Raw genomic sequence first — 25192 nt, 5'->3', positions numbered from 1 at the left:
AATGTTTAAATGAGATAAATGGCTTCTTATATGTAGATGACTTTGTAATCTGCTATAGATCCAAATATATTCATACCTTAGAACGTCAATTACAGATGTGCATAAACAAACTAACACAGTGGACCATAGAAAATGGCTTTAAATTTTGATTATGTCCATCTAAAGCATTCCTGCTGCCTTTGTAAAAATTTCTAATTGTAATAATTTCTCATTCTTTTGGGATAACCTCTTTTCATCTGATTTGTTTCACCCATGGCCTTTAACATTTCTGTAAGAAAACTGGAGGTTCTTCCAGCCTTAATGTTCTTATAGCTTCTTGTACCATTTCTACCTCAATTTTTATAGCTGCACCAGATACCACTTCTGCAACTTCTAGATTTTCTCAATTCCATGAAAACTCTATAGTCAACAATCTTTCATAATAGCATTTCCAAGAATCGGTTTTTCTGTTAATTTTTTACTAACAAACCATTTTTAATGTTCCAACAATATCCATATTTGTCTTTGCCAATTATTTAACCATTTTGAAGACTTTATTCTTTGCTGGACTAGATTAATACATAATAACATGGCTTTCCCTTTTCCTAAAAAAAAGTGTTTGTAACCAACTTGTCCACAACAAGAACAAATTTCATCTCTTTCTGTATTCCTATCAGCATATCCATTTTCTCCATGTACACTCTCAACATCACCAGGAGTCTTTCCAACATGACCATTCAAATCTCCTACGACAAGTATGTCCTTCTCATCAACCTTATAAGTTACTGCATTAAGCCTGTCATAAAACGCATCTTTCAGATATTCACTCAAGTCACATTATGGTGCATAAACATATGACAATTCTCTCGCCAATCATTATGGTTTGATCGCTTACATGATTACCTTCAATCACTTTAACTATCCATCTCTATCTAATAAAAATACTAACACGTTTTTTTCCTTTTCATTTCCAATTCAATATAGCTTATATTTTGCATTCTTTCTCACAATAATTCTAGCAGATGCATCTCTTCAAGTATATTGGACATAACATGGGTCAATATATCTTTTCACATAAAATTCAACAATCTCTCTATTTCTTTTTTTCTTTTTTCTTTTTTTTTTTGAAATCTCAACCTGTTTTTAAGACAGACTAATACAGAGTGACCCAAAAAGAATAGAGGACATTTAATTGTTTTCCTGAGCATTTTACAGTGAACAGAGAAAAAAATGCCAAATACCCTAGTGTTTTGATGTGATGTTTTGAATATAATAAACTAGTTTTGACCAAAGTTTCATTTCATTCGGACAAAACACTAAGAAACGGGGCCTAATTAGAGTTGGGGCCCGTTTTTTTGGGTCACCCTGGATTGTCCCTTTCTAAAAGTCAGAACAAATCAAATTCTTTTAATAATTAAAATACATTATAATAATATATGTATATTATAAATATAATATGAAAATATGAATCTTTTTCACATTAATAATGTTTTTAAGTTTGTTTTATTTATGTTTCGATTTGATGAGTTTGTTATTTTGATTCTTTTCAGCATGTCCATATGGTAAATTTGGCATTGGATGTTTGAAGACATGTCATTGTGCAGACAACCGCTATTGCAATAAAACAGATGGAAAATGTACTCATGGGTGTGAAGCAGGATACATGGGATATGATTGTCAAACTGGTAAGAAAATTTAGTAAAAAATATATTTAATTAAAACTCATAAAAATCATTGGATGTGACATTGATCTTATAAAGATTGATTATTTCCTAGTTCACTTGTTATGTGGTCACATGATCATCACATAACATAACAGATAACTTGTTATTTCTTTATTACACATCTAAATTGGGTAAAATCCATTGAAAGCGTACGGTGGTTATATGAGAAAATAAAGCTGTGCATGCATTATAAATGTTTTTTTTTCTGTCTTATGTTATACATTAGTACATTAGGGGTCATTTTGAGTTAAAAGTTTATTTACTGCACCCATCTGAACTAGAGAAAATCATGATTTAAATGTGTATGTCTCGTCTAAATAACTAACGATAAATATCTCAGTCTGCTGTTGAAAAACTTTCGAAGCAGCTAGCTGACGCACTTCAAATGTGTCAACATTATCCCAGAAACTACAATGACACATGGCGAAGAAGTTCAAGCAGGAACCGATCCACGTCACGACATAAACAAGATGTTTGTTTCTACCACAGGAGATTCGGCGTCGACGTGAGGAAATGCACTACACCCTGCGCGTTCAAAAAACCAGCACAGGGAAACGAACCTTCCAGCCAGTAATGACGACGACTGTGGCTGGAGCACAAGAAAAAGGTCGTCTGACAAAATTCACGGATATAACTTTTTAATAGACACTGGAGCGGAAATCAGCGTTATACCGACACCGCATGGCCACCCAACATGGACCCAATTTTTCAACCTACAAGCCGCCAATAGTACAAAAATACCCACTTTTGGCGAAAAAACTTTAAATTTAAACCTTGGAATGCGAAGGAATTTTTTATGGAATTTCACCATAGCCAGCGTGACCACTCCAATTTTGGGGGCAGACTTTTTAGCCCATTTCAACCTGTCTGTCGACATGACTCATCACACATTGACAGACAACGAAACGAAGATTTTGGTGAGAGGAACTACCTCGAAATTTTTAATCACCGGAATCAGCACCGCCCTACCGAAGATTTACATGTCCGCCGGTTACTCCAAAAATTTCCTCAACTTTGCCAGCCATTTAAAAACACGGACGCCATCAAGCATAGCGCTAAGCACTATATTAAGACAACAGGACCGCCCGTCTATTCAACCCCCAGATGCTTGAAACCGGATAAATACAAATTAGCAAAATCCGAATTTCAAAACCTACTCCACATGGGAATAATACGGCCCTCGAAAAGTGCTTGATCATCACCACTCCACATGGTACAGAAAGCTGACAACACTACATGGCACCCGTGCGGAGATTTTAGACGCTTAAACGCGAAAACTGTTCCAGATAGATACCTATTCCCCATATCCATGACTTCGCCAATGGACTCCAAGGCACCACAATTTTTTCCAAACTGGACCTCGTTAAAGCATATTTTCAAATTCCAGTCGCGGAAGAAGACATTCATAAAACCGCACTGACCACACCATTTGGCCTTTATGAGTTGGTAAGGTTCAGGCTGAGAAACGCCTGTCAAACTTTCCAGCGTTTGATTGACAAAGTGGATCAAGTAAAGAATAGATACCCTGTAGCAGACGCTGCCGCCCAGCGGTGACAAGCGCACAATTCAACAAACACCGGTGATTCGACCTTGACATTGGCACAAGCACATGGCGTCGGGTGTTTGTAAACACGTCAAATAGCAAACATGCTTGAATATTTGCCAACAATTTTTTTTTTAAATATATTTACAAAACTTTTGAAGATTTAAATGAAAAAATATATATTTACAAACATTTTTTTAAGTAAGTAACAAAACGAACGTATTTAATAAATAAAAGATATTTAAATAAATGGGTGCCTTTCCTTTCTGTGTCGGATTTTTTTGATCAAGATTGATTTTTATGTACCGTGTGTTTTTTTGGGGACGGAGGGGGCGTGTCTGTATGCGTTTTTAAGACAATTCAATATTTATTTCATTATTCTTTAAAACATTTCAGCGACAATTAATATATTTTTAAAATAATATTTTTAAATATAAACTTTTGACGAATATTCGCGAGCAAGATTTTTTTTTTTTTTGATAAAAGATATTTAAATAAATGGGTGTCTTTCTGAGTGCGTTTTTATTTAATAAAAATAAAAATTATAAAAAGATTTGGTACTGGTCGCGATTTGAGTTCCCTGCCAAAGAACACCATAAAAAAAAAACACTGACTTCTCCCTACGCATGAGCAAAGGACATTTATCGCCTTTGTTTTTTATCACTTTTATCGACCTTTTCTTTTTTTTAAATAGCATTTTATTTTTAAATGACGACGTTTTTACTGTTTATGAATATTAAAAGAAAAATAATTACTAAACATTTATTAATAAAAAAATGTGTGGTAGTGCACTTATGATCCGCGCTATAGTTTGAATCGTATTTCTAAGTTTAATTAAAGTTTAATGTTTTTTTTATTCAATTGTAAGGTTAAGTCATTCTTAACATGGGGAGGGTGTTTTTTACCTATTCTCTACTTTAACCTTACAATTGAATAAAAAAAACATTAAACTTTAATTAAACTTAGAAATACGCGCGGATCATAAGTGCACTAGCACCCATTTTTTTATTAATAAATGTTTAGTAATTATTTTTCTTTAAATATTCATAAACAGTAAAAACGTCGTCATTTAAAAAGAAAATGCTATTTAAAAAAGAAAAGAAAAAGTTGATAAAAGTGACACATAAACAGTAAAACAGTAAAAAAAAAGTCGATAAAAGTGATTAAAAACAAAGGCGATAAAAGTGAGATATTATTAATAAATGTGTAGTAATTTCTTTTATTTCAATATTCATAAACAGTAAAACTTATAAAAAGTCAATAAAAATTCATGATCGTTTAGTTACTATGGCAACTAAAACATGTCCTTTGCTCATGCGTAGGGAGAAGTCAGTGTTTTTTTATGGTGTTCGGCAGGGAACTCAAATCGCAACCAGTACCAAAGATTTCTATCTAGAATTCATCTTTATAAAAATAAAAGTTATAAAAAGATATGTGAATAAAATATATTTTAAAATCTCGATTGTTTATACTTGTGATTTTATTATGCATAAAAATTGCCTCGGTCTATAATTATTTCTCCTTCACTAACCACCGACATACATCGCACTTTAAATATATATTGAATTGTATTAAAAACGTACACAAAAAAAAAAAATGTCCAAAACCGTATAGAATGAACCTTTTATTAATAAGTTTTATTCAGTCTTTATTTGAACTTAATGGACTGTTTTTTTTTTTTAATTTATTTTTGTATTTATTGACTGTTTTATTCTTTTTATCAAACAAAAATAGAACTTTTATAATGAAATATATATTATGGACTGTTTTTCAAACATCGAAATTTTAAAATTAAAGTTTTATTTAAAAAAGAAAAAAGATGAGGTGTTTTGTTTTTTCGAGATATTTCTTTTCGCCATTTATCACTTTTAAATTTTATTCAACAATGAAATGACAAAAAAACACTTTTTGTTAAATATATTTAAAAAAAATTATTATAAAATATCTATAAAGTCTATTTTTTATGTCTATAAAAGTTTGTTGAAAGTTCAAATAAAGTTTATAATTTAATTGAAAACAAAACACCTCGTCTTTTTTGTTTTTTTAATAAAACTAACTTTAATTTTAAAATTTCGATGTTTGAAAAACAGTCCATAATATATATATGTCATTATAAAAGTTCTATTTTTAAAAGAATAAAACAGTTATTAAAAAGTTCTGTAAATATATTAAAACGCACCCAGAAAGACACTGATCTATTTAAATATATATATATATTTTTTTTAAATCTTGCTAGCGAATATTCGTCAAAATTTAATATTTAAAAATATTATTTTAAAAATATATTAATTGCCGCTGAAGGTAACGTTTTAAAGAATAATTAAACTCTGGAATTCCATCCCAGGCCACTGCTTTTCCCCAACTGTACTGACATGCAGAAGTTCAAGTGTAACGTGAACCGACATCTTGCTGCCCAAATCCCAACATATTACCCCAGTAGTTGTTGCCCCTGATAGTATCCCCCTACACCAAAGTGGCAATGCGCCTTGTTTGGGGTGAAAATGTAATAAAAAAAATAATAAATTGTCGTAAAAACGCACATAGAACCCCCCCCCCAAAAAAAAAACCGCTCCATAAATATTAATCTGGGTTGAAAAAATCCGAAACAGAAAGACACCCATTTATTTAAATATCTTTTATTTATTAAATACGTTCGTTTTGTTACTTACTTCAAAAAAATGTTTTGTAAATATATTTTTTTTCTTTTAAATCTTCAAAAGTTTTGTAAATATATTAAAAAAAAATTTGTTGGCGAATATTCGAGCATGTTTGCTATTTGACATGTTTACCCGACGCCATGTGCTTGTGCCAATGTCAAGGTCGAATCACCGGTGTTAGTTGAATTGTGCGCTTGTCACCGCCAGGCGGCGTCATCTGCTACAGGGTATCTATTCTTTACTTGATCCGACAGTTTTCAGAGGTCTGCCGTTCATATTCGCATATGTGGATGACGTTTTAATCGCCAACAGAAACCTCGAAGAACACCGGCTACACCTGGAACAAACTTTCGAAAGACTGTCACATTTCGGTCTTAAACTAAACACAGATAAATGTGTTTTTGGCCACTAAGAAGTTCAATTTCTCGGTCATTTAATTGACAAGGATGGAATCTCCCCTTTGCTTGAAAAAGTAAATGCTATTTCGAATTTCCCTCTACCGACATCTGTCAGACAAGTACACCGTTTTGTAGGCATAATTAACTATTACCGACGCTTTTTGCCTAACTGTTCCACGTTACTCGCACCTTTAACGGACTTGTTAAAAATCCGAACCAAAAACCAACAGTTAGTTTTGGAAGGACCTGCACTACAGGCCTTCGAACAATTGAAAACTGCTTTGGCAAACTTCACCAAACTCACTTATATCCAAGATAGTGATACAACGGCAGTAAAGGGAGGTAACTTATGTTGACTATTATATCAATATCTTTACTTTTTTTTTAAAGATTTAATTTCTTTTTTTAAACCTATCTAATCTAAGCAACAGTTAAAATTTCTTTTTGCAAATTAATTTTCGCTAATGTTTACTCACCTAATTTGGTTGAGCGTATTCATATTTTGTAAGAGCATAGAGATTGTGAAAACGTGAGAATATAAGCTTGATTTTTAGTCCAAACTTTTTTCGAAATGGACAAGTTTCATCTAACTTTGCCATTATTATTCCATAATTTTGATCTTTTGAATGTAGTTACTGTAATTCTGTAAGGAAATTAACCTTTACCAACACCACAATGAACATCAACAAATCTCCCTCAACTTTCAAAAATTCAAATACCTGCCTTTCAAGTAGTTGTTCTCCTCATATGCAAATAATTGCGATTGTAAAAAGTCTTATTACAATTTCTTTTTTCCACTGAAAATCGAGTGCTCAATGTGCGAAACAGTGCATACATTTCAAAGCTAATAACCCTTCATTTTCGTCTTCATTGTTACAAGAGTTAACACTTAATTCTCCTTTTTATTTTAAATCAAAGAGGTGTTACATTTTCTAATGAAGGACAGAGTTGACAAACTGCAATAATTCGTAGCTAATCAAAAGCAAAGAAAAACATTTTATTGCAACTACTCTCAATTTTTCACCTACAGACAGTGCAATCCTTTCATTTACTCTTTTTTTTTCAGAATGACATTCTCAAATTCTTTTTTTCTAAATTTTACATTGGAGCATTATCAATGCCAGGAGGCCACTCGAGGATGAGGGTTAATTAGTGTACAGTAGTCAATGGGACAATATCGTAGTAATCGTTAGTAGTGGAAAATTTGTAAATTGGATTACTTAAGGGGAATGGCTCATCAAGAATTTGTTTAACTTGAAGACAACCAAATTGTAGTCAGCTAGAAAGTAGGCAAATGGAAGAGATTTCCACAGACGTGCAGTTCTAAGAAAGAAGCTTTTGTTCATAGAATCTGTTTTAGGCACAGATAATGAGTGAGGGAAGTTATTGATAGTAGTTTCAGCTAGACGAGTGTTTTTTTTGTGAAAGTTTGGTAAGGTGGGACCATAAATTGGAGCTCAGATGAGCACTTGCCATAAAAATAACGATAAAGTAAAGACAGACTCACCATGGCTCTTCTGTGGGAAAAACGTTGTAAGGAAGAGAAAAGGGCATCACCCACTAGACTACAAAGTCTATTTTGAACTCTTTCAAGGTAAGATAAGACTTTCTATTGCCTAAATAACCGATTATTAGGTTGCCAATCAGCAAACACAAAGCCATTTTCAGAGTCAATGAAACAATTGTCCATTAACAGTTTCTTTTTATGCCATTTTAAACACTATGTGCCATTCAGAGACAATTAGGCAATATTTGCGTAAATGGTTCTTATATAAACATTGCTATTTTATTTATTTTCTCATTATTACATTCTATATACTACTTTTTGTTGCTGGACAACACCGGTTACATTTTACTATTCATTTGGCTTTTTCAAAGATCTAAAATACTTTTCATTATTATTTATAGATTGAATACTTCCTAAACATTATTAATAGCTTAGTAAAATGGACTATGATACAACATGGTAGAAAAAAAACAAAACAATTTGATCGCTCACCTCAATAAACATTGGGATTTCATGAGGTAGTAATCAATTGCTGAAACAAGTTCTCTCAGCATTTCAAAAATGTAACTAGTGTTAGATATTCATATAATATTGATTGATTTTATTATCTTTACTTATATGTAAAAGAAAATTTGTGTGTGTGGGTTTTTGTGTGTGTGTGTTCATTTCCTGTGGACTTGGAAACAGCCGGGTTGATTTTTTAAAAATTTCGCATTAATATACTCTGTGTCTGGGAGTGTTCTTAGATAGGTTTTGTATCGGAATGCCCCAAGAAATATTGAAAATCAATAATCTAAAAATCTGATTAAAGAAGGAACGGTCCAATTTTGACACAAAGTTAACATTCTTATATGGTCTAACATCACAAGTGTATTTTAGAAGTTTTATCACCGCACAAGCAGAAGGGTCCAGAATATAAAATCAACAGTAGGTTCTTTGATAAGACATAGGACATGTTCAAAATGAATGTTTCTTTTAAGAGCACAATTGCACCATGATACTTGACTTTTGCATTTTAAACTTTAATTCAAGCCATTATATAAAAGTAATTTTATAAAATCAACAGATTCTCTACAGTGCAATGTAGACTACAATGTATTGAGGATTAAGTCACTGTGGAGAGACATGTGAAGCTTCCTCTTGGTGCACTATGATGGATTCCCAACTAGAGCAGGCGATTTCACTGATTTCAATGACAATAGAAGTATTGGAAATGGAGGAACATTCGTTGATCCTCATTCAATCCCTGGCAACATCAGGTCTCCCTGCTAGTTATGCTGTAAAGAATGGATTTTATGAAGAAAATTGGGAGGTTGCAGATGTTTTTAAAGTAGCTGAACTTGTCGAAAGTTGAACCAATGTAAAAATGGAACTAAAAAAAAATAATTAAATAATTTTAAAAAAATTTTCTTTTAACCGATAAGATGCGATTTAGTTTGGCTTCATAAAATGGAATAACAACAAAACAACAAAACCCAGTGATTCTGTCTTTTTTACTTAGATTTTATTTTTATTTTTTGTTAAAGTTGAAATAGGATTGCACTTTTATTTCTTTTGCCTTTCGCATAAAATGTTTACGAAGATGTCCATGTTAAAGCAAAGAAATCTAATTTGGTTTTGATCTAAACTCAGTTAATCATAATAATTCATTGATTTATGTCTTATCTCCATTCTTTTTTTCAGTTTGTCCAATTGGTAAATTTGGTAGTGGATGTTTGAAAACTTGTCATTGTGCAAACTATCACGACTGCGGTAAAAAATATGGGAGATGCTATGATGGGAAATGTGCAGCTGGATACAAGGAGTATTACTGCCAAACTGGTAAGCAAGTTTACTGAACTCTACTTTAACACTTTTGATTTTGTCTGATATTTTTTTCTATTATGAAAAGATGTATGAATCGTTTGCCTACTCGCATGTTTATGTCTGTCAACAGAAAGTCATTTTTGTTCTTTCTGCATTTTCAGTTTGTATCTGAATTAAATGAATCTAATTAAATCAAAGGAGAGAAATAACAATAGATTATATTTTCTACTTTTTGAAGCTATGAAAAGAAATATAAAAGAATATAATGCGTAAAATTCTAGTTATTATTATTAAGGCAGTGAATTCTTAAAAGGTTTAGTTATAAATATCAAAAAGAATTTCCAGTGAAATTAATTTTAAATAAGTGATGCTGTTGCAACCAGAAATCGCACACAGGTGAATAAGAACGTTTTTAAAACGTATATGCAAATGAGATAAATTGTCCTTTTCAGAACATGTCCATATTTCAAATTCAACAAAGCAACTACCTTTACAATGTTTGTTGTTTTTACTGCAAATGACTTTTTTAAATGTTATCTTGTTTTGTTAATTTTTATTTTATTTCGGACTATTAGTCTCATCTTATCTTTTTATTGATGCACAACGTTTCGGCCAACTTCCTCTGGCCTTCGTCAGGTGGTAACCGCGACGGATAGGAACTTCGAATCTCCTAACTGCATTCTCAGCCATCACTGCCATCCGTAGTTGTTGTCGTCTCACCACATTTTTGACCAATTACCTCTGGCACGCTTTGGGTGGGATTGAAACCGCTATCTTCAGACAATGTTCATCTGGAACCGTAGAGATTCAACGTCTCTATCAACTGCGCCACGGACCCCGAAGGGCGATCAAGGTTGGATTCTTTGATCTTATAAATCCACATTTATTTATTATCTGATCTTCCATAGTCGGGTCCGTACCGATTGGTATATATATATATTATTCCTTATTGGAATTTTTTATTTTTGAGATGAGCATTGTGTGTTAATTTTTATTTTATTTCGGACTATTAGTCTCATCTTATCTTTTTATTGATGCACAACGTTTCGGCCAACTTCCTCTGGCCTTCGTCAGGTGGTAACCGCGACGGATAGGAACTTCGAATCTCCTAACTGCATTCTCAGCCATCACTGCCATCCGTAGTTGTTGTCGTCTCACCACATTTTTGACCAATTACCTCTGGCACGCTTTGGGTGGGATTGAAACCGCTATCTTCAGACAATGTTCATCTGGAACCGTAGAGATTCAACGTCTCTATCAACTGCGCCACGGGCCCCGAAGGGCGATCAAGGTTGGATTCTTTGATCTTATAAATCCACATTTATTTATTATCTGATCTTCCATAGTCGGGTCCGTACCGATTGGTATATATATATATATATATTATTCCTTATTGGAATATATATATATTATTCCTTATTGGAATAAAATAAAAATTAACACACAATGCTCATCTCAAAAATAAAAAATTCCAATAAGGAATAATATATATATATTATCTTGTTTTGTTGTGTTGATTCACTTTATTTTTTTTAGTTTGTGAAGTTGACATCTTTGTTTCAAGTTAGAATTTATAGTAAAACTGCCAATCAGTTTGAATGAAGCTCATCAATATTCAATTAATCTGAAAAAGATGGAGAATATATTAAAATAACATTGGCCATTTCTTGTCACTTTTGAAAAAAAGAAATAAAATTGGAAAACAAGATTAGACATGTTTTAGTGCTCTTGTCAGCTGAGAAGAGAAACACTTTCAACATGAAAAGAAATAGATGCCTCAGATGCAAACATACAATGATTTCTATCATCATCATTGATTTGATATCTGTTTTATGTGTTCGCATTTGTTGGACTCTGGTTTTTATATTTTCTCAAGGTTTACTTTATCACCGTTTAAATTTTTAACATTTTTAAAGGTTGGATGCACCATCAGCATCCCTCAGATATTGTTTTTAGACAAAATCAACTTTTCATGCAAATCATATTAAAAAAATCTGAAAACAAAAACAGAAAAATGATGGATAGTTATTTTTCTTTAAATCATTGCTTCTTTAAATGAAAGCAGCATACTCCTAATTCCGATCCCATCTGAGTGCGTTAATATTGTTTGCGTGGAGTGTCTTGGTTTGTTTGTGCCATGAGAATGTCTCTGAAATGGTTGTTATGATCTGGGCATGGCAACCAGCTTCCTGAGTGTTAGATACAATAAAACAATAGGTACATCCTCTTTAGATTAAGGGGTGATTTGTTGTTGGCTACATCTGCTGATGGGTCATCAAGTTCATCATGAGAGCGATAGAGAGAGAGACAAAAAAGAAGAGAGTAACAGAGAGAGAGAGAGAGAGAAAGAGATTAAGATATATTTTGTTATTAAATTACAACAGATTGTTTTTGATTTTAATGTTTTCAAATAGAGACAAAAAAGGAGAGAGTAACAGAGAGAGAGAAAGAGAGAGATATCTTAATATATATTTTGTTATCAAATTACAACAGATTATTTTGGATTTTAATTTTTTCAAAAGTCAATGTCATTAACATTGATATGAACATTTTCACTTCAACTGCATTCACTTTTTGTTAAACTCTCAGTTTGAGTTAAGTGAAAGAGGGTGTAGAAGTCACAAAAAAAGCCTATTTTATCTTGTGAATTAATGCACCCCCCTCCCTCCCCCCACTGAGTGATTCAGGACACACTGACCAATCAGCTGGCAGAGTGCATTGATTCACTTGTCCCCTAAAGAACTTCTTTAGCCTCTTTTGGGAACAGTGGTCAGCTAGTAGAGGGAACTCAAATCCAGACATCTCTCTCCCTTATCTCCCATCCCTGTCCACTCGACATAGCAGCATTGACGGTTTTCACAGAAGACAACTGCTGCCAATCTGGAACTCCACAGAGAATGGCTGCCTGATCAATGTGGCCAAAGAACTTTTCATTCCTTCTTTATCCAATACAAACACTGTCTAACTTTCTGCTGCTTAAATAAATGCTTTTTTTGGGTTTTTTTCCGTGTCCAAAAACTAATTATTTTATTAGCAAGGTCTGTCACAGCATGCGATAGCAGCTAAGGTAAATCGCAGTAAAACTGTTATTTGCAACTTTCTAAAGAACACTGAGAATTATGGAAAATCAAAGTGGACCGTTTGAGATTTGGTCGTGAATACCAAACCTTGGACGTTGAGAAGTGGAAGAAAGTCCTGTTTTCTGATGAGAAAAATTAAATTTAGATGGTCCTGATGGCTCCCAGCAATGCTGGCATGACTAAAACATGCGTCTTGAAATTTTTTCCACACGTCATAGTGGTAGAGTGTCTATAATGGTATGAGGTGCCTTTTCTTATAGATGGACGATGGAGCTCCAGGTGGTTCAGGTTGTCAGACAGCAGCTGGTTATGCTACAAAAAGCATCTTTGATGATGGAGAGTCATCGTTTGTGTGGGATGGATGGTTATTCCAACAGGATAATGCTGCAATTCACACTGCAATACGGACCTTGAGCTTTCTACAAGAAAATGGAGTCCATCTCTTGGGACATCCTGCATGCTCACAGGACTTGAACTCAATTGAAGATGTTTGGGGATGGATGACAAGAGAGGTTTATCGAAATGGCAAACAATATTTAAAAAAAAATGAACTTTGTTAAGCCATCTTCAGAAACTGGAGCAGGATTAAATTTTTGATCAGCGGTGTATTTAGCAACTTTATTCATAGTACTGAACATGGTTGCAAGACATTACACATGAAAAAGTTAATCAAAATCAGAGCTTTGTTTGCTAAAGTGAAAATGCACACAACAGTAGCAAATGATCAAGTCTGATTTTTAATTCAAGCGATTTTGACAATTGGCAAGTTTGATCTTAGTCTTCTTTCAGAATTTTCTGGGTCTAAGTATGGAGTGTCAGCAGTTATGCATAGATAGAAAAAACAGAACTTGTACGTAACCTATGTTTCAATGTGTTCCAACTTCCTACAAAATTTTTCAGTACTAGTGCATATTACAAACTGGATTCTCATAAATATCCAGTAGGGGTAGATCGGAAACTTATGCAAACCACTGAAATATGTTGAGTGCTGGTCAAGTTGATTAGCCAATCAGAATGCGACAACAAAAGTGATTAGCCTATAAGAATCCAAGCAGACACTTTTTGATAAATTTGAAGAAAAGGGGATAAAAAACTTTCTTATTGATTTTAAATAATGGAGCAACACATGGCAATTAATCTAACTATGCCGGAAAAGAATGTAGGGTGGGCTCTGAACATACCCTTATTGATTGGAGGTTGTTGTTATATTTTATTTTATTGTTTTTCGATTTTTTTTTTCAATGATGAATGTTGTTATTCTCTGTTTCTTAATGTTTTTAAGATTTGCTTGGCAGAACTCGGCATATTCCGGCAGTTTATGTCAGATGGATAAAACTGGGGAGAGCTATCGAGACCATGTGTAATAGACAATACCAGATACAGTTGGATGGAAACGGCAGATTATTCTCCCGTACAATCACCTCCCCAAAAATACCGGTCATAAGGCGGGGGAGGAGGCATGTAGAAAATGGAGAAGACTGATGAGATGAGTCAGAAAAAAGTGGAACACCGGTCATCATCTGGTGTTATAAATTCAGTGCTAGTCTCGGACTCGGAAGACTTAAGTCCACTTTACACAGAGGAGAAATATGTTTCAATTTCTGTCATCTCATAGAAGTTGTATACAAGCTCCAGTTTTTCTATGCACAATGACTGACAGTCTTGATTCTGACTCCTCAATCTTTAGAATTAGAGTTAAATGAAACTTGTGTATTGTTAAGATCTTATTTCCATTTTATTTCCCAGAATTCAAATTTGAGTTCAATGTGCTTTGGAAAGTTCCATGTAGTTGAGTTGATTCTTGCATTTGTGGAGACAATGGTCTTGGTGCTTATGTTACTCTCCTGCTGCGTTGTGAGATCAAACTCATAGGTTTGTGTCTAATCGAGTCTTGGTTTTCCACCTCCATATCTGTTAGATGTGTCATCTACCATCACTACGTTATCATCCATCTTTGCCACATCCATCATCTCATGTATGTTAGACAGGGATACAGTGTCCTCTATTCTTGGCTTTTGGGGAGGTGGTTGTACGGGAGAATAATCTTGCGTATCCATGATAGGTTTGATTTTCTGGAGGAAACAACAATTGTGTAGTGTGATTCTGCCGTTTCCATTCAACTGTATCTGGTATTGTCTATTACACATGGTCTCGACAACTCACCGCAGTTTTGTCCATCATCACGAATATGTTTCTGCCTGATTCTGCACCTGAACAGATTCGCCGATCTAAAGCTGTTGGAGTGGATGACTGTGCATGTTGTACTGTTCTTTATTTAATGTATGCCTTTTTGCCATCACCTTTCTTCTTAATTCTTTGCTTTCTGTCCAATGATCATAAAACAGTGCTTCTTGCGAAGTATAGGGAGGTGATACCTTATTGTTTGACCATATAACATTTTAGCTGGTGATAATCCGAGGTCCTTGTGGGGCGTATTCCTATGTGTCTTCATCGCCCGTGCTGCCCGATAGCCAGCAGTCCATGAGTATTCTTTTGGCTGTTTTTATGGTCAGTTTAGCTCGGCCATTACTTTGGGGATAATGTGCAGATGATATGTCTCTTTACACCCCAGTCTCCCAGGAATGATTTATACTCCAGTCAGTCAAACGATGGCCCTTCATATATCCTTTGGTGCACCATATGTGCAGAATCAACCCCTCAATGCATCACATACTGCTGTAGCCTTCCCTGAAGATAACGGGACAACCTCAATTCAGCTGGTGTATCGGTCTGCATATACCATGTAAATCTTCCCATGCATATCCAGTAGATCCGTAACAGTCCTTTGAAATGGGAATTCTGAGTTCGAGGGTGGCATTAGTAGTTCTCTCGGTTGGGATGGAGTGATTGAATTGCATTTTTGACATTGCGCCCTTGTTTGTCTCTGATACTAGTGTCTAGACTGGGACAAAATAATCATTGGTTAGCGTTAGCCAAAATCCCATTCCCACCTTGATGCCCCGCCTCCCCTTGATTGGCGGAGTGCAGTGCCTCTACTACTTAAGCTCTAAGCTGCTTTGGTATCAGAATTTTATCCCCTTTTATAGGCACCCATTTCAAACAATATAGTTGGCCAGCTACCATGTCCTCCAAATAGTTTAGAGTCTGTTGGCAGCTCCCGTTAGGACACTGCACAGTAAAATTGCAAAACCTTGCTTGGGATCAAAGCTTTGCTAAAAAACTGTGTGGGACCCTCCCCTTCTTGCTGTCTTGTATTGTGGAATCTATATCACTGCACCTCTTGATGTAAACCTTTCACCACAATGAGCCGTATATACCATAGAAGCTGTTCTTCTGTGGCGATATTGAAAACTTTGGGCCCTACTAGTTCAGACAAAAGTCTGTTTACCTTATTCGAGCAAGCTGTTTTTAACTCATTGCATATTTCCATGGAGTCGATTAAACTGCACAATTGTTTGTACCGAGTCCATGTGTCGATGAATAATAAGTCCCTGTTGGTGTAACCATCCTCAATCACAGGTTTATTCGTTTTTTTTTAGTGTGGAGCTGGTTTGACACATTTACCCTGCTAGCGTGAAACTTTTTTTTTTGTAAATTTATCAACTGATTAACTAGCTGCAAGTAATGTTTGTCATCACGTTGTCCTGACGCCATTACTATTTAAATTTCAGGAAAAAAATAATCCTGTAAAAATAAATCCTGTTCTTAGCACCATGTAAAGTTAACTTAAAAGTCTCCCAAGTCCGAGATTAGTGCTAAATTTATAACACCAGATGATGACTGGTGTTCCATTTTTGTCCGACTCATCAGGTGTCCCCATTCTCTACACTGATTGAATAGAGTGGCTTTTGTTTTATACCAAATATGATAAATTCACAAGAAAAATTAGCACAGAATAGCAGATTTCTTAGTCATTACAGTTTTGAGAATTTTATTTTTTAAACTATATGCTTCCTTCAATCAGTGCAAAGAGAGATGGGGGAGGGGGGGGGTCAGCAGTTTTTGTTGACGTCTTGATTTTCATGCGACCCCATCTCGTTTCTCCCCTACCTGTTCAGCTAGCAAGCATAAGAAACGAATGATCTGTCTGTGAATGATTGTGTGAGTATGTGCGTGCGTGCGTCACTCTATCTCCCTTTCACCCATGGGATAGTTGCTGTGTTCTGATCTCTGAACAGTGGAAGAAGTTTGTTAGTGATTGGCTGTTTAGAAAACAGCCCCAGCAATCCCTTTTTTTGCACGTCTTTCGAATCAGTTCTAGGTAGGAGTTCTTGAGAGCAAGACTCGTTTTTCCGGAACTCCATCATATCAGTGACCATACAACAATTTATTCAACTGTAACGTAATCCCCCATTGAGGAGCATTGGAACTACGCTGAAGTAGCTTTTTATTCCTGGGTGACGCCAGATAACCCAATGATTTAAGATAGAGAAGATAGATATATATATTTTATTTCATGTTAAAATAGATATTGTTTGAAAACCAGAGAAATATATTTTTATGGCTAAAAGTTGACAACAGGAAATTTCACTTAGAACCTTGTCTGGCCTTAAATGAACTCAGGGTCGGATGTCAGAATTGACACCTGGCCTGGAGAATGAGTAATTTAGATTTCAGTGTGGGAATTGTACCCATGCAAAACCCTAAAAGCTTTCGTGGAGATTTTGTGGCGAAATCTTATTGACTGGGGAGAATTTCCACCCTATCCACATACCTTACTATATATACGACTGTCGTGCAAAAATTGATGAGTTTCAGATCAGAGTGAGTGGAGAGTTTCAAAGCAGATTGCTTGTTGAATCCGAGAACAGATGTGACCCCTCCCCACCTCATCCATCCATCTGTCGCTGACTGTGAAGAGAGTTGAGACTTTGAAAAGAACTTGTAAAATCTGAATGAGAATTGTAAAAACATTTTGTACATAATTTTGCAAAAACTAAGCTTCTGTAGATAGACTAAAATTGTTTGTCTTTCTTCCTGCCTTCCGCTTCGATATTCGCTTTCAGCATACCAGATTCATATAACAACCTCCGAGGAGTCTAGACGACACGTGCCGAGAATCCAGAGAAATAAGAGTCCTTAACCACCTTCTCAAGGAGGCATTACACAACAACTTTATTAAGGGTAGAGAGCCCTTATTGGAACGGTTTGAAATTGAGGTGTTCTGAAATACACCATTCATTGAAAAGGAGAAAGCGTTGACAGTGCTTGTCAACATTTTTTATTTCTCCCTCTTGCAAACCATGGACAGAGTGACTTGTAGCAGCCGAAACTTGCTACAATCACAGGTAGGAGCTAATTCTTAATTTATTTCCTCATTCTTCTTTCAAGGAAAAGTTTACTGTAGCGAATGAGAAGAAGTCTGACAACTTTTTGAGAGAAACAGAATTTTAATTCGGACTCCATTCTTTGGGTGAGTGAGAGCCCAACTCTTGAATCTTTTGAAGGTTTTGTTTGTTTTGAAGAAAGGTCGATAAAAAGACAGAGAAGAAGAAAAAAAAACATTAAAAGAACTTTGAGAACTCTTCTTTGTTTCAGGTTTTTTTCCTTTCAGAACCCCTTTTTTCAAGTAAGCCCTTTCTTATTTATTTTAAGGGAAATGAGAATGTCCCCTTCCTTTTTGGGAAGTCTAATTTCGAGACTTCATTGTAAAATTGTATTTCTTTTTTGTATTATTTCTTTTAATTGTAATTTGAACGTTTTTCTTTTGTTATTTTTTCATAAAATTGTTAATATGGTAATTTTTAACATCACTTTTGGGAAGCAAAAAGCAACCAACCACTCACTTTTTCCCAAATAAACTTAGGACTTTTTAAACCTTGATTCAGGGTCTCATATTTGTTCTTTCTTTTTTCTTTGTGTTGTTGCATTGCTATTTTCCTTTTTCTTCTTTTTTTTTAACTTGTTTCCCAACAAAGTCAAATTTCGATAATGACCCCAAAATTCCGACACAGTGCTAGTATTTTTATTGCTGTTATAGTATGCATGGTAGTCATCTTTTTGTTAGCGGAGTACATTTAAGAGTTCTATTAAAGGGAGATAATCCTGGAAGTTTATTATGACATCAAATTTTGAGTTCAATGAACCTTGTTGACCTCTCTCTCTTCTACAGATGAATATATCTCATCAAACTGTCAACTGTATGTTTTTTTTTTAAATTGTTGGTTTTATTTTACTTTTGGCCTATTTGAAAACCTTTTTTCTGTTTCTGCTAATTATTAAAAAGAAACAAAAAAATGATAACTTGATTTTTTATTTTTGTAATTAAATTGACACTAAATAATAATTAAATTTATTAATTTTTAATTTTGTCTGAAAAAATTGCTCTTCTGATTTTTTTTAAAAATAAAAATTGAAATTTTCTATTATCTTGCTTCAATATTTATAGAACCTGTGGTTCTAAATGGTATGTCAAAAGGAGACTCTCATTTTTAAAATGGTTTGTAAAGATAAGACAACAAAAGAAATTATCATTTTAACATTTAAAAAACAACTTTATTGGCTATCTTCGTTAGTAGCATGTATAAGAGAGAAACAGATTAGTAGCTGAATGTGTTTTTGTTTGGAAACATAGATTGGATATTAGAAAGGTTTGTTGAAAGAGAAATTAGTTCATTGTTCATATGTTCTTGTATTTATAGTAGTTGTGAAAAGAGTTTCTGATGTGGAGACGTTGATTAGACAGCCCGGTTTCATGAGAAAAGTGTTCTTGTGTATAGGTGCTGTAGGAGCATGCGTGCATGCGTGTGTATGTAGAGACAGAGGTAAAGGATTAAGTCCCAGCATAGGAAAGAGAGTACGTGTGTGAACCGCACATGGAAGCAAGTCGGTGTTTGAAGATAGCCATGTTGGCTTGTACGTACTCACACTAGCTTGGGACCAAAGGGCCCAGGTGATGTCTGCTGTCAGCAGTAGCCAAGGAGAAAGAGAGAGAGCTTGTTGCCGATTTCATGTTATATACACTCGGTCACATGACTGAGAGCTGGCTTGTGATTGGACAAGCCAGGAAGAAAGTAGATTTAAAATCTTAAACTGCAAGAATTCGCTTCTGCTTGTGCTTGTTGCAATTTTCATCTGCTACAGCTTCTAACCCCAACAGTTTCTCCAATTGAATTTAAAAAACTTCTGTTCCGAGTTAATTTGACTCAACCTGACTTCACTTTAGCAATGGAAGTTTTCTATGGGATATTTTGGAGTATGATTAACAGAATCCTTCTACATTTTTGCACCAGATAATTAAAACCTTGAACATTGTGTCCCACTAAAGATTAGTTCACGTTTGAAAATTATTAATTGGTGGTTTCTACTTTACCTCCAGGTAAAGTTTCATGGTTTCGTCTGTTTATTCCTTTGAAACTCCAACCTCTGGTCAACTTCCAAGGAGGGGGTAACAGTTAACAAGTGGAAGTGCTGCATATCCTAAAGGAATAAACTAACACGCAATGCAAAACTAAACTTTGAATGCTCCATTATCAGGTTGACAAGAAAGTTCTTGTGGTTTTTAACTTTTAAATTCACATGAACATATCTTGGCTCAAATAAAAATTTATTGATCGAAATAAGCACCATCAGAATCAACACATTTTTGCCAACACAAAACAAGTGTATTTATGCCAATTACATAAAAATCTTGCGTTCTGGTGGCGATGAAGTTGCTTAAGGCATTTTTGATATCATTTAGGTTTTTGAAACGTTTCTCATGCAGAGAGTTGTTGAGATGCTTGAAAAAGTGGGAGTCGGTAGGTAAGGAGTTTGGAGAGTATGGCGAATTAGGCAGAGATTCGTAGCCCAATTTGTTCAACTTCTGCAGGGTCAGTTTAGCAACATGCAGCCGGGCATTATCATGGAGGAGAATTGTGAATTTTCTGTCAACTAATGCTGGGTGTTGTTGTTGAAGTTTCTCATGCATTTCATTCATTTGTTGACAGTACTTCTTTGTCGTAATAGTTTCGCCTGCATTAAATAAAACTGTAATGGATGAAACCAGTCACAGACCATCAAACAGTCAGCATTACCTTCATCGGCATCTAATCACTGTGCTGAGCATCACCAGTTGTCATAGAGAATCCACTTTTCATTGCAAGAAAATGGTTGTTCTTATGTAAAAGAATGGAAGATGACACTTCATAACAGCATTTCTTTTGGTTGTCATTCAATTCGTAAGGACCCATGTATCAAATTTTATTTTATCTTTCCAATCTCTCTCAAATGGTTGGAAATCGTCGTATCTGTTACATCTATTTCAGAAGCAAGTTCTTGAACAGTTGTGCATGAATTGGCTTCAACTAAAAATCTTAATTGATCGTTGTCAACATCTGATGGCTGACCATTACGCTCATCTCTTCAAGACTCCTGTTGCTGCCATGAATATTCTTAAACCACCATTGTGCTGTGTGTTCAGTTGTGGTTCCTGAGCTAAACTCTTCATTGATATCGCAAGCTGTTTCAGCAGCTGTTCGGCCTAGCTTGAATTCAAGAAACAAAATTGTGTGAATTTGCTTTTTTTCCATCTTTTATTCAGCATTCTGAGAAGAAAACATAATTGTTTTAAAACAATAATAATTTAAATGATTAGATAGAGCAAAAAACGTTTTTTAAAATGATAAATAAAGTAAAGGTATTCTAATGAAAACTTATTTGAAAATACATCATTTGAAATCAAAATTAAAAATTCCGCAACAACTTTCTTTTCAACCTAATATATTGCTTTAGAATCTTGATACTCCAACTGTTATCTTGATTTTGAAGATTTTGAGTGATGAAGTGTATTTCTTATTTGTGCAACTGATGCTGTCATTCAATGAAATCATCAGATGCGAATACTCAGTTGTTTTGGATATTATTCAAAGATGAGCCAAAAAACAGCTTTAAGAATTGTAATAAATGTTATCAACTCCATATGTTTCTGATTTTTTTTTAAATAAGGATTGGTTATCTGTAGAATTTGTATGGCATTCACAAGTTAGACGAACATTCCTGAGGACGACATGATACACCTGAAGGTCAGAGGGTACATTGACCAAAACATTATAAACATTACACTCAAGATGAGAACAGTAAGCTGAAGAATCAAAATCATACGAATAATCCATAAATAATATTGATTTCAAAAGGTTTTAAACATTACTTAAATCTGTGAGTTTGAAGTCTATTATTCAGCAATTGTTGGAGAGTGGAATGGTATCAGTAAAAGTGAAGACTGCAAGTGATTTTATCTTTTAACTCATTTTCTTCCAGATGAGCAAGCAACAGATAAATGATGCTGCTAGCAAATTTATTCTTGATAACTGAAATTATTCGTTTATGTTTCTTTTTTTTAATCTTTTCAGAATGTCCATATGGTAAATTTGGCAGTGGATGTGAGAAGTTCTGTCATTGTGAAGACAACAGAAAATGTAGTAAAATAAATGGGAAATGCAGTGATGGGAAATGTGCAGCAGGATACAAGGGAGATAACTGCCAACAAGGTAAGCAAATTTATTGAATTATATTTAAAGAATAATTGAAATGTATATGAAAATAATGTGAAGTAAAAATAATTAAAAAGTAAATTTCATTAAAAATTTTCAAATAATTTGAATGAAAAAATATTTTAAAAATTGAATGAAAAATTATATTAATGGTTAATAATAAAATATTGAAATCCAATCATTTAAAAAATAAACAAACCGCGCGTGCGTGGTCCCCCTCTGGTGCTGCATGCGAGATGACACCACAAAATAATGAGGAAATGATGAATGTGAGAATTGTGAAGGGCCAACATTGCCTTCACATTTTCGCCAAGTTTCAGAAAATCTAATGGATGGGGCAAAAATTATTGGGTAAAAGGTGTCATTTTTTGCAAGTTTGAGCCATTTGTGACCCCTTTTGAGCTCATGGGGACGCCGAATCCAGTGAAAATAGACAAATGGTGCAGTTTTATGCCCTAAGACATGTATATTTGAATTCAGCACCCTGGAAAACCACTATATAGACATACATATAAAATTTTTTAGTAATATGAAAAAAGAGCTCCAAAAAGGCATGTTTTTTTTAGCTCTAAAAGTCCCAGATGGATGCAAACCAGAATTTTGTCAGGGTTACTCATACTGAATTTTTATTAAGAATAATGGCCTCCACATTTTGGCCAAGTTTCAGGAAAAGTTAATGGATGGATCAAACGCTATGGGGCAAAAAGTGTCATTTTTTTACTATTTTTGGGAGTTTTTGACCTCTTTTGAGCCCCTGTGGACAACGAATCCCAGTGTAAATAGATAACGGTGCATTTTCAAGCCTTAACACATAATTTGAGTTGACCACCATGAAAAACCACTATATAGTCAGACATATCAAGTTTTTGTTTAGAAATATGAGAAAAGAGCCACAAAAAGGGGCGTTTTTAGCGCTAAAAGTCCTCGGGGATGAAAACCAGAATTTTGCCAGGGTCACCCATACTGGATTTATATTAAGAACAATGGACTCCACATATTTTTTATTTATTTATTTTTTTTTACATGAGAGTTACTACTTATCAAGGACCGGAAGCCACTTGGGGATAAGGGTTATTGCGTGTACAGTAGTCAATGGGATAATATCGTAATAATCGTTAGTAATGGAGATTTGATAAAGTGTCTTACTTAAGGGGGCGGTTCATCAGGAATTTGTTTATGTTGGACTTGAAGACATCCAAGTTGTAGTCAGGTGGGAAACAGGCAAACGGAACAGAGTTCTACAGACGTGCACTTCTAAAAAAGAAGCTTTGTTCATGGAATCTATGTTTTGATTTAGGCACAAATAAAGAATGGGGAAAATTATTGACAGTGGTTTCAGCCAGACGGATGTTTTTCACAAAAGATTGGGGAGGGGGACCAGAGATTGGAGCTTAGATAAGCACTTGCCATGGAAATAACAATAAAACAAAGACAGACTCGCAACATCTCTTCTGTGGGAGAAAGGTTGCAGGAAAGAGAAAAGGGCATCCCCACTAGGCCACGAAGTCTATTTTGTACTCTGTCAAGGCAGGATAGGCTGTTTTTAGCAGCTCCTGCCCAGATGTGGCAGCAGTACTCCATCCTTGGACCTACTTAGCTTTTATATAGATAGAGAATTGGATCAGCAGTGAGATATGTTCTGGAGCGGTAGAAGGATTCTACCATTTCTCCAGCGACCTTGGCAACAGACTTGATGTACGTGTTCCATTTCAGGTCAAGAGTAAAGGTCAAGCCCAGAAGCTTATCAAAGCATGGAGCCTCCCCTAGACGAAAGCCATCCATTTCAATTGATGCCAGCTGGGGATCAGAGCATTGATGATGTAAAGATAGAAGCTTGGTCTTAGATGCATTAAAAGTAACCAGCCACCTCTTCCCCTACTGTATCACGCGCTCAAGATCAGAGGAGAGAGAATCAGAGAGAACTTTGTCATTTACGGCCCTAGATGTGTTGCCATAGATGGTCATGTCATCAGCATTTGGCTAAGTTTCAGAAAAATTTAATGAATGAGGCAAAACGTATCATTTTTTGGCCATTTTGGGGCATTTTTGACCTCTTTTGAGCCCCTGGGGATGCAATGGGAATTTTTGCAAAAAAAAAAAATTTTTTTACTATGCACATCTATTTTATGAAATACAAGTTGCAGCAAAATTTCAGGAAAAACTGATGGACGGTTATCTGGCAATCGTCTGGACTAATGGAGGCATGCACAGATGCACGCACGGATGCCACTGAAAACATAGTTCCCTCCCCAATAAATCAGGGGCCAATACTTTTCATTTCTCATTTTAGATTTACAATTCAACATATAATTAACCTTGTAATTATGTTGCGTATCGTATAATCACATTGACACACCTGTTCCCACTGAATAACCAAAGTTAAGCAATGTTGAATTTGGTCAGTACTTAATGGGTGACGATTTGGGAATTCCAGGTGCTGCATGTGCTCTCCTCTTATCTTGGCATTGTTTCCAGTTGTCCTGGACTTCTCCTTGCCACTGGACTCAAACAGTGCCAATTCAGGAGATGTGTGGTTAGAGATTGTGCAACCTTTGCCTCACAATTACATGCACAGCTGCCTCTTTGTCTTTCGAGACTGAACAGAGGCATCAAATTATGTTGATGAGTAAATGTTAATTCTAATTAATTACTAAAACGTATATGAATTAAAAACTTGAAGGTAGAAGAATTTTACTTCACCATTTCAAATGTTTGCTGAATGAGTAATTGGAATTGATATTCAAAATTAATTGCGTATTGTCTCTGGTGATGTTGAGCTTCTCTTCACTGGAAGAAGGATAATCGCTTTCCCTAAACAAACCAGTACAACCTCAAGAGCATTTGGTTGTAAGTAAATAGTCCAAACTACTTAAAATGATTGGGTATTAATTGACAAGCAAAACAAGAGACTAATATCTACATTGTTTTGTTTAGATTCCAAAAATCACCCATAAAAATTCTATTAAAAGATTGAGTTACCTCCCTTGATAAATCTTTCATTTTCGAAATAGAACTCATTCAAATGTAATTTCATTTTTAAAAATGATAGATAAAAATGAAAATAATG

The 25192-nt window shown here is 34.7% G+C and overlaps 1 protein-coding gene across 4 annotated transcripts in view; it reads left to right on the top strand.

Annotated features, from left to right (window-relative positions):
* Window positions 1-25192, top strand: part of LOC145248990 (uncharacterized) — a 351345-nt gene that overhangs the window by 195777 nt on the left and 130376 nt on the right. For all 4 annotated transcript variants that reach the window (XM_080110828.1, XM_080110829.1, XM_080110831.1 and 1 more), the window contains 3 exons: window positions 1530-1664; window positions 9492-9629; window positions 21985-22122. In XM_080110828.1, coding sequence (XP_079966954.1) covers window positions 1530-1664; window positions 9492-9629; window positions 21985-22122 — 411 coding nt within the window. The remainder of the gene's footprint in view (window positions 1-1529; window positions 1665-9491; window positions 9630-21984; window positions 22123-25192) is intronic.

This window comes from Euprymna scolopes, chromosome 27 (assembly GCF_053919585.1).
Source record: "Euprymna scolopes isolate OS-2025 chromosome 27, ASM5391958v1, whole genome shotgun sequence".
In the NCBI taxonomy this organism is placed as follows: domain Eukaryota; kingdom Metazoa; phylum Mollusca; class Cephalopoda; order Sepiida; family Sepiolidae; genus Euprymna; species Euprymna scolopes.
Note: the sequence above shows the minus strand (reverse complement) of the source record. Positions and strands in the feature narration are given on the sequence as shown.